The sequence below is a fragment of the Echinops telfairi genome, unplaced genomic scaffold (assembly GCF_000313985.2).
Source record: "Echinops telfairi isolate 266 unplaced genomic scaffold, ASM31398v2 ScPeMD7_5592;HRSCAF=6446, whole genome shotgun sequence".
Classification (NCBI taxonomy): Eukaryota; Metazoa; Chordata; class Mammalia; order Afrosoricida; family Tenrecidae; genus Echinops; species Echinops telfairi.
In genome coordinates this window covers 15,359,759-15,371,019 of record NW_022109491.1, presented here as the reverse complement: position 1 = coordinate 15,371,019, position 11,261 = coordinate 15,359,759, and the positions used below count along the sequence as shown (strand labels likewise).

Genomic DNA, 11,261 nt, shown 5'->3' with positions numbered 1-11,261 from the left:
CTTCAGCGGTTGTGTCGGGAAGGTGAGCATCATAGAATGCCAATTTACTAGAAGAAAGTATTCTTGTGTTGAGGGAGTACTTGAGTGGAGGCCAAATTGGTGCCATTCTTTACACAGTTCATTTTCTCAGATTATTTGCTCAGCAAACAGACTGCGCAAGTACAATGAGAGAATACAACTCTGAAACACATATTCTTCACTTTAAACCAGATAATATTCTCCTGCTCTATTCAAATTCAAAAGCCTCTTGGTCTACATACAAATCCCAGGCACATATGTAAAGTGCTCTGGAAATTCCATTCGGAGTAATGCCCTTCATAATTATCATCATCCAAATACTCAAATGCCTTTGCATAGTCATTGAAACTCAGATAAACATATTTCTGGTATTCTTTGTTTTCAACCAAGCTCTATTTGACTTTATCAATGATGCCTCTCATTCCACGTCATCTTCTGATCCTGGTTTGAATTACTGACAGTTCTTTGCTGCTATATTACTTCACTGTTACTGAATTCTCTTCAGCTAAACTGTACCTGTATGAGGTATATATCTGTAATTCCTGTGTTCTGTTGGATCACCTTTCTTTGGAATGGGCATGGATATGGAGTCTCTTTCCATTGGCTGGCCAGGTAACTCTTCCAAATTCCTTGACATGAGTCAGCACTCTAGCACTGGGTTCGTTGGCTGAATGTCTCAGCTGGTTTTCTGCAAATTCCTGGAGCCCTGTTTCTCACTTGTACTTCAGTCAGCTTGTACTCTTTCATTAGTTCTTCACCCTATGTTACATCCTGAAATTGGCTGAATGCTGACCAGCTCGTTTTGGTTTGATGACTGTGTATTTTTCCTACCTTCTCTTGAGACTCCCTGTGTTATTTACTAACTTTTCCATAGAATCCTTCAATATTGCAACTGTGACTTGATTTTTTTTCTTCAGTTCTTTCAGCTTGAGAAAGAGCTTAATCATCCCTTTTGGTTTTCTAACTCCAGGTCTTTTCACATATTTTACTTTTTCTTTGAACTATTCTGTTCAGTTCTTTTACGTCATCATTTCTTCTGTTTGCTTAAAGTAAGTTTCAACATCTCTTCTGACTTTTTTCCCCTTGCTTTTTTGTCTTTTTAAAGATCTTTTTACTTTCTTGGAGCCCTGGTAGTGTAGTGGGTTACACATTGGGCTGCTAACCACAAGGTCAGCAGTTTGAAACCACCAATCACTCTTAGGGACAAAGATGAGGCTGCTTTCTACTGCTGTGAAGATTTTCAGGTTTAGAAACTGAGAGGAAGTTCTACGCTACCCTACAGGGCTGCTGTATGTCAGAATTGACTTCATGGCAGTGACTGTGGTTTGGTTTTTGCTTTCTTCACAGATGATGTCTTTTATGGCATTCTACAACTCATGTAGTCTTTGAACATTAGTGTTCAATACATCGAATTTATTCCTGAGATGGTCTCTAAATTCAAATTGGGTATACTCCAGGGCCTATTTCGACTCTTGTAGAACTTTTTTCTTCAGATGCAGCTTGAACTTACAAACATATAATTGATGGGCTGTTCTACCGTCAGTCCTTGGCCTTTTTGGCTGATGCAAGTTTCTGTCATCTCTTTCTACACAGATGCAGTCAGTTTGATTCTTGTGAATCCACCAGGAGAGGGCAATGAGTATTCACCATTTTATGTTGTTGAAAAGGTATTTTGAATTAATTGGTTATTGGTCTTGCAAATTCTATCATGGAATCTCTGGCATTGTTTTTTAATCACCAAGCTCTTATTTTCCAACTATTGATCCTTAATTATCCTTCTGTTTTTAAATTCCATTATCAATGCATCTTGATCAATTTTAGACTGCAGAATTTGGCCAAAAAAATTCAGTTTCCTTTTTGGTACTAGTGGTGGGTGTGTAAATTTGAATAAGAGTATATTAACCGGTCTTCCTTGGAAGCATATTGATGATATTCACTTATCAGTGACAGCACTATACTTCAAGATAGATCTTAAAATGTTCTTTTTGATGATGAATGTGACACTATCATTCCTCTTCAATTTGTCATTCCTAATATAACAGACCATATGACTTTTAGAATAAGAATGGCCTAGTCCATTTAGCTCATTATTCTTAAGGATAACAATATTTGAATTTCATTTCATTTTCGATGTCTTCCAATATTTCCAGATTCTTATTTCCTACATTTTACTTTCTGATTATTAATTAACAGATGTTTGCAACTGTGTTCTCCCTTTTGAGCCATGCCACACCACCAAATCAAGGTCTCGAAACCTTTACTCCAACCATGTTATTCATAATAATGTCAACCCTACTTTGAGGAGGCAGCTCTTCTGTCATATTTTGAGTGCCTTACAGCCTAACCGGCCCATTTACTGACACTATAGCAGACACTGTTCCACTGATATTTACAAAGTTTTTCATTGGCCATAAAAAAGAAATAGATCACCTAGTCCTTCCTTCCTAGTCTGTCTTAGTATGAAAGTTCTGCTAAAAAGCTATCCACCAGGGTGATCTTGATGGCATTTAACACAAAATTACAGCCTCTAGAGTCACATCAACACACAAGGATAACAAACTGGCAGATGAATAATGTATGAGTAAAGGAATAGAATTGTTGACCAAAAAGAAAGGCTTGACATATACCCAGCATATAAAACCTCTCAGAATATTTTATGGATGATATTTTACACAAATGGAAGACAAACTATTAATAAATGGTGATTAGAGAATTAGATATAACTGAAAATAGAATTAGACCACATTATAATGTGTAATTTTTCAAAACTACAGAAGAACTGTAGACTGAGAAATAACAACTGGCCAAAGATTATGAATTACCCCGTTCATTTAATTCTTTGATATCTCCAAACCTGTGCTAAAAAGACACCCGAAAAAGGCATACCCTTCTTCCCCTATATAAACTTATAAGAGGAAGACGTGATAACGATTTAGAAGTTAGAAAAGCACACCAAGCGGCAAATGATTTGAAGAGAGCAGAATTCTAGAAGAAAAACAACCTAATTTTGCATTATAAAACAGTTATAGGGCTCAGGCACTGGGGGTACCAGGCATAGCTGACAGCTGTGATGCAGTGAACTGAGCAACTGGGTGAATATTAAGTGTCAGTTGATCTCCCAGGTCATCCAACCTAGCCTGAAAGGGTAAAAATAGAAGCCCATCAGCCACTCTAACAAAGGACAATCACAGTCCAAGACAAGAGAAACAAGAATAGCGAGACCTAATTTTTGCCAAGAAAAGCTCTGGTGGCATAGGGGTAAAGAGTTGAGCTGCTAGTGACAAGGTTGGCAGTTCAAAACCACCAACCGCTCTATGGGAGGAAGATGAGGCTTTCCACTCCTGTAAAGAGTTAGTCTCAGAAATCCTCTCTGTCCTTTAGGGTTGCATGAATTAGAATCAACTTGATGACAGAGCATTTGAAGGTTTTCTGGTTAATCATTGCCAGGGTAGTGCAGTGAGTTACACATTAGGTGTTCAACTGCAAGATCAGCAGTATGAAACCAACAGGCACCAGGGAAACCCACAGAGGCAGTTCTACACTATCTTATAGAGACCTCCATGAACTGGCACTGACTCAATGGCAGTTAGTTTTCTTTTTGAGTCCTCACTACTGTTCTCCCTGAATCCACTTTCATTACACCCTTTAGGAGAAAGAGGGGAAAGAAAGAACCACCCTCTCAAAACTTGGTATTAAAAAAAAAAAAATCACAAAAACAAAAACCTTGGTATCCGAGGTTTCCCAATGAAACAGTCCAGCCAAATGGACAGTGAACAGTTATGGATAGTGAAGCCTACAGCCATGCCTAGTTCATCAGCCCAGAGCTTCTAATGAGCTTGATAAAGTCTCAAAAACAAAAAAATCCGAAGAAAGTCTTTGATCTAAAATATAAGGTTCTACTTTTGGTAGGGGGTGGTGGTGGTGGTGGAGTTTTAACCAACCAATTTTCTGGCAAATAACCACACTTAAAATAAAGAGGAATAAAATAAATGGATAAATGACTAAAATAGAAAATGAACAAAGACAAACAAAACATTCCCATAGACACTATTTCATGGGTGCAGACTGCCAAATCTCCTTCCATAGAACAGTTGGTGCGTTTGAACCATCAACCTTGTGCTTAGCAGTCAAGTGCCAAAGCGCCTTTTAGTAGAAAGTCAGAAAATGGGTGACCTTTTAACGAGCTAGACTGACATTGATTGCAACAGTGGGCTCAAACAGGGACAGTTATGAGGATGGCAATCCGTTCTTTTTACACATGGTCATGTTGAGATGGAACTGACTTGAGAGCATGCAACAAGAAGGCACCAGAGAGTTCACAAAAGCAGGCCTATTTTGGAAAGGAATCCCAAGTTATGGATTGGGTCTGAAGGAAGACTACAGCCACAGCATGAAGATGCAGAGCAGCTGCAGCTCTTATAAAAAGCTGCTTGCTGTCTTTCTGTCCAAAGGCACCAAGGCAAGGGACTTGTGCAAACCAGGACGGAGAGGGAATCCTTGGAAAACATAAATTCTATCTCAACCCCTTGGCACACTTTTGATTCACCCAAACACAAGGCCAAATGAAAGTAACCTGAACTATCAATTGGCTTACTACCTTTTTAGTGCGTTGGTTTTATGTCTGAGTTCATTATGTACTATGGCCTGGAGTCTTAAAAGCTTGCAATTTGTAACCCAAGAAACAACAATTGGTCTCTATTCACTTGGAGCAACAAAAGCAGCAGCAGGATCGGGAGGTATTTGTGTCTTAATTGTTTCCAAGGACAAAAATCTCCTTTACCATGCGGCCAGAAGAACTGCATGGTGCCTGGTTACTATTACTGAATATTCTGAACAAAGAGTGTATGCTTAATTCTAATCAAAAGGGGGAATATACAGAACAAAAATTTCAAGTTCTCAGAAAATTTCAATTTTTTGGAGCCAGGATGGGGGCTGGATGGAACCTGAAACTTGCCCTAAAATAATCTTTAAACCTTAAACCAAAAAGTATCCCCTTAAGTCTTCTTTAAAACCAACCAACCAACCAAAAAAAAAACAAACAAAAAAAACCCCAACCAACCAACAAAACAAACAAACCAAACTTTCTATTTACAGGAGTAGAAAAACCAGTCTTTCTCCCTTGGAGCTGCTAGTGGTTTCGAACTGCTGACCATGCAGCCCAACACATACCCAACAATAGAATGCCTGACCTGAGCAACAGGTCTTTTAAACAGCCCTCTATATGGGTTCAAACTGACAATAGTAACTCAAAAGACAACCAAGCCAACTTAGCGGGTGTTGAGTTTATGTGATGGGACAGGAAAAGGAATTCAGAAAAGGATGGTGAGGATGCCTATACTACCTGAAGAAGGTAATTAATATCACCGATCACACATGTAGAAACCGCTAAATTGGTGCTTCTGCTGAGTAAATTCCCAACAAAAATGAAAATCAAAATATATTTTTAAATCAGAAGTAAAGATAGTACTCTGAGATCAAAGCAGTACTTTACCTTGGCAGAATTTGCATTTTGAGTCCCGCTAAGGTAACTGCCTCCAAATTAAAAAACAAACAAACACTTGTGGGGAGGGAGGGGGAAAAAACGAGGAGCTGATGCCGGGGGCTTAAGTGGAGAGCAAATGTTTTGAGAATGATGAGGGCAATGAATGTATAAATGTGCTTTACACAATTGATGTATGTATGGATTGTGATAAGAGTTGTATGAGCCCCTAATAAAATGATTAAAAACAAAACAAAAAAACACTTGTTATTTTTGTTTTGTTTCTAATGTTCTGTATGCGAAATCCAGAACAGGTAAATCTATAGAGACAGTACCTGGATAATTGTTTCCTTCAGGGTATGGCAGGGGAGGTCAGGGGAAAATGAGGAGCTAATAGCAATTGAGTACAAGAATGAAGAATATGTTCTAAATCGATTGTAGTGATGATTGTACAACTCTTTTTGATGTGACTGAACTAAATTACATGCCAATAAAGCTTAGAAGAAAAACCCCTCTTCAGAGCAACATGACAGAATTCAGAATCTATGCAACATAAATAATAGCCAAAATGTTCAAGGAAAACAAAACAACAAATTAGGAAACATGAAAAATCACAAAAATATGAGTCATTCTCAAGATTAAAATCAAACTCTGAGGTGTTCTAAATACCAAGCAAGAGTTTTAAAATAGCTACTATAATCATATTCATTAAATTAAAGAGAACTCAAAGTATTTTGGAAGACAGAAGTATTTCTAACAGAAGGTACCACAGACAATATGATGGAAAAAGAGAAAATAAAGTGATCAGTCCAGAATATCTGACTTACACATAATAAGAATTCAACCAAGAGGTGTAACAACAAGAAATAGTGAACGATAACATTCAAGAAAATTCCCCAGAAACAAAGGAACTTAAGATTTCAGATGGGGAACTCAACACCCAGCACAACGGATCCCACCCAAAAAGCAGGATGAAATCTCATAGCATTGGAGAAAAAGAAGAAAACCTCAAAAGAAACAAACAAAACATTTTACTAACACAGACCAGAAATCAGAGAGCTTTTAACTTCTCAACAGCAACACTGGAAGTGGGAAAGCAATGGAGCAGCAACTTCAAATTTCTGACGGGGAGATGATTTCTACCTTGTAATCTCAAATCCAGCCAAATTATAACTCAAAAGAATGAGAGTAAGATGAAAGTGTTTTCTGACAAGGTCTCAAAATTATCCCATTAATCAACCTTTCTCAGAAGCTTCTAGAAGAGGTGCTCCAATGTAACTCAAAAGCTCACTGCTTTAGAGTGGATTCTAGCTCGTAGAGATTACTGATGTAACTCAAAACATTCTGTGACATTCTGGGTAGATGAGAGGGCAGGAAATTGCCTAAGTGGCGGCATGAGTGGCAGAGAAAGAGGGCTAAGTATTCATGCTTCTAGAAGGGAAGGGGGAGTGAACCGGGATGGGAAAGCGGGAAAGGAGACACAGAGGGTGGGATGGCAGTTAATTAGGGAATGCAATTTTTCTTAAGTTTAATAGAACCATTTGTTTTTTTAAAATGACATGAGAAAACTTATGAGAAAATAAAAATGAAATTAAAAAGGGAAGAGAAATGACAACATTTAAGGTAGTGGCTCTCAATGCCGCGACTATTAAATACATTTCCTCGTGTTGTGGTGACCCCTCAACCATAAAATTATTTTTGTTGCTACTTCATAACTGTTATTTTGCTACTGTTATGAATCGGGCGACCCCTGGGAAAGGGTTGTTAGACCCCCAAAGGAGTCGCAACCCACAGGCTGAGAACCACTGATTTAAGGCCAGATGAACCGTGGTGGATGGCGTTTGGGAGAAAACACCCAAAGGAACTAAAAAGAATATATACTCCCGAACGTTCATATGGTCTCAGAGTTGGGACTTGGGGAAAAACCTTTTAAACACATGTAAGGTTATTTTAAGCTAACACCGAGCAATTTGACTATTAAGCAAGCAAAAACCCACACCCGTAAACAAAAGCACAATACTACCAAATTATTTTTAATTTGTTCATTAACAATGGGGAAAGTATTTGCACCACATTCTTAAGTAAACAAACAGCTTCCATAGTAACAAAAAGGCACAGGACAACAGAAAATGAACAGAGAACATGAATGAGCAACTCACAAAAGGAGGGGGGCAGCTAATAAATATTCATTCACACTGAAACACAGAACAAGACACCTTAAGTTTGCCTTACTGAAATAGCAAAAATTAAGAGGAAATAGTAGTACTTGATTGGTGTATGTTAAGATTCATTCTCATACGCTGTTGTAAGATATATAAATAAAATTATAAATCTTTCTAGTGGATTTTATCAGATGCTTTTAAAAATTTACACTGGAATTTATCCTAAAGAAAACTAGAGACATACACATGGAATTTAAAGGAACACCTATAGAGTTCCTTACAATGCTAAATAATTAGGAAGCTACCTTTAAGAGTATCATGCAGATCATCAAAATTATGGTAAAGAATAAAGAAAGCATTTCATAATCTATTAAATTAAAAATGTGAGTCAAACAGAAGGTATAATATAAATTCAATTCAGTGAAACAAACAACAAAACTAAACACTTGCACACAGCGAGAAGAATTCAAACAGAATCCCAAAGCACAAGGAGGGCTTTGTGTGGGAAGCAGTGGCATATCTTTCCATATTTTCACATGAAACTGTAATACTTCTGTGCTTTTGACACAATACAATAAGCAATTAATGATACAATAAAAGCAGCATGAATAGCTAAATAAAGACTTGTGAATTTAGCAGGTTGCTTCATTACACTGTTACTCATTTTTTGTGTTCTTTTTAAAATTGGCAAACTAATAGTTGAATGTTATCAGAACGAATAAGAGAATATTTATAAGTAAGTATACTCCAGCAATGGACTCCTAACCTAGTGAGTTTATAAAACATGAAAAGGCTTTATCAGAAATTCTTTTGTCAAATCAGACTTGGGATTTTTGCAATATTAAATATCAGCTCACCCCACAGTTGAATCTGTCATTTCCTTTAGCATTCTCTATAAATTACATGTTATAAAAGCAAACAGGATCTTCTAAGATACAAATAGTTAAGCCAACTGGGGTTTGTTATGAAGAAAAATCATAATTTTTTATGATGAAAACACAGATTTCCTTACCAATGCCTAGGCTAAGAATTTCTATGGTCTCAAACAGTCTTTCTTCATTAACAGTACATTTAAAAGATCCAATTATCATCTTCAGATAATGGAGCTATCACAAAATTACTGGTACTCTAAGATGTGGTTTGATGAACCGACCCAAATCAGGATCTAAACAGCCCATGCAACAAAAGGCATTTCACCTGCATGAGCAGCCGATTTAGATTCACGGAATTTTGAGTCTGAACATGAAAACAACCTGGGAGGTACAGCTAGTATAGCATCAACCTTAAAGGGTTTGCTGAGAAGAATATTAAATATCACCAAAGTATTAATTTTTGTTGTCAGCTAAACTTTAAAAATTTGATATTGTGAAGCTTTCTATGATCTCACTTTTTAATCTCATCATTAAGCAAAACCGAAAGGGGGGAGTTAATGCACTAATTTTCCATTAATTAAATTTTAAACTCTTTAATTCCATCTTATTTTTTTCATTCAACAAAAATGAATACAAATACACAGGCAGTTTTGTTTGTTTTTAAGAAAAGCAAATGAAGAATTCAATGTTTACAGGCTATGGAATTCCTCCAGATAATTAGAGCTGAGGTTAGAGGGGAGTAAGGCATATAGGTAGGAATTTTACTCAATCTATAGGAGGAGATTCCCTTTAGCTAGCTGAATGAGTGGGGCAAGCTGTAAGGGAAGGAACATGCTTGCAGCCCTGATAAAGGCTCACCTTCTCTGGATGAGATAATCTTCCAGGATATCAAGGCAGCGCACCATCTGGGAGAAGATGAGTACTTTGTGGCCACCAGCAATCAGCTTGGGGAGCAGCTTATCAATGAGCACCAGCTTCCCCGCTGCCTGAATCATGGCCTGCAGCTGAAAGTCAGAAGCATCGGGGCTGTGGGTTTTTCGGAAATCTTCTAAAATTTTCTCCTCTGCCCCTGAAAAGGAATGGAACAAAACTATTCCTTGAACAAAGCATTAAGGTCAAAGCTACTCTTCTGTTTTACAGCTCCTAGGAAACATAAAGCCATTTCGGGAGGGCCCCTCAGCTGCGACAGCAGGGTCGCTTTGCAGAGCACAGGGACTGTTTTTCTAGGATGTCCCAGCAAGCAGAGAGAAGTTGTGCAGATGCCAAGCTCTAAGATGACCCACCCAAGTAAGGAAACCTTCACCGGAAGTGAAGGAGATGAAGCCATCACAAAGACTAGCTTTAAGAGAGCACGAGCCCTATTTTGATTAAAACATTTTGTAAAGGCTTCTGACATAATTCTCTGATGCCCCTCCCCATTCCAAGATTTGTTTTTTTAGGCTTTTCTAGATTCCTTGCATTTCCATATAATGTTCCTGTTTTAAAGCAATTTGATTATTGTTACTACCATTGAGTAGATTCCAACTCATAGCAACCCTATAGGACAGGGTAAAAGTGTCCCTGTGGATTTCTGAGACTGCAACTCTATGGTACTAGGAAGCTTTATCTTTCTTCCAAGGAGTGGCTGGTGGTTTTCGAATTGCTGACCTTGTGGTTAGCAGCCCAACGAGTAACCAGTATGAGTAAAACTGCCTCATTTAGATTTTTTAGGCTACACTCTTTATGGGAGGAGTCCTGGTGGTGCAGTGGTTAAAGTGCTTGACAGCTTACCAAAAGGGTGGTAGTTAGATCCCGGCAGCTACTCCATCGAAGATGTGGCTGGCAGTCCCAACCCATTGTGCCCTGGGCTCCTTACTGTAAAGACGAAAGCCTGGGAAACCCTAATGGGGCAGTTCTGCTCTGTCAATCAGGTTGCAGAATCTACTGAGTCAGAATCAACTAGACCAGTGGTTTTCAACCTTCATGTCGCGACCCTTTAACACAGTTCCTCATGTGGTGGTGACCCCCTCAACCACAACATTATTTTTGTTGCTACTTCATCACTGTAATTTTGCTACAGTTATGAATCAGGCAACCCCTGTGAAAGGGCCATTCGATCTCCAAAGGGATTGAGACCCACAGGTTGAGAATCGCTCACTTTGCGTAACTAACCTTTACGGGGCAGAACCAGGTGCTTTCTTTTGTATACTGGCTGGTGAGTTCTAACCACTAATTTCTTGGTTAGGAGTTGAGTACTTAAGTTAGCACTGCGCTCCACGGGACTCTGGCATCTTTAACTACTACAATGAACTGTTTGAGCTGCAGAGTTATTGCACCATTATCAATCTAGCTAAGTAATACAATTCCCTGTCTCAAGGTGCAGTGAATAGGCCAGACTGCAAGTACATTAAGGACCAGAGACTGGTGAGTGACATCCATCTGCTAGCAGGCACAGCTGGTAGAGGAAGGTTCACCTCTTGGCTCTGTGCACTTATTAGGCTAGTTTACCAAAGCAAATCTATTAATCTTATTGAGCCTTAGCTTTACACTCTGTAAAAAGCAGAGGAAATACACATCCTGGCACATAAGGTGGAGTGGTGCTAATGGTTAACATGCTCTGTTATTAACCAAAAGGCTGGAGGTTCGAACTCACTGACGGGTGCCTCAAAAGAAAGGCTTAGTGATTGACTTTTGAAAACCTTAGGTGGACAGTTCTACACAGTTCTACTCTGACACATCTGGAGTCACCAG

The 11,261-nt window shown here is 38.5% G+C and overlaps 1 protein-coding gene across 5 annotated transcripts in view; it reads right to left on the bottom strand.

Moving 5' to 3' along the window:
- CHD6 (chromodomain helicase DNA binding protein 6) overlaps positions 1-11,261 on the bottom strand; it is a 160,498-nt gene that overhangs the window by 77,732 nt on the left and 71,505 nt on the right. For all 5 annotated transcript variants that reach the window (XM_045295407.1, XM_045295412.1, XM_045295409.1 and 2 more), the window contains one exon: positions 9,390-9,600. In XM_045295407.1, coding sequence (XP_045151342.1) covers positions 9,390-9,600 — 211 coding nt within the window. The remainder of the gene's footprint in view (positions 1-9,389; positions 9,601-11,261) is intronic.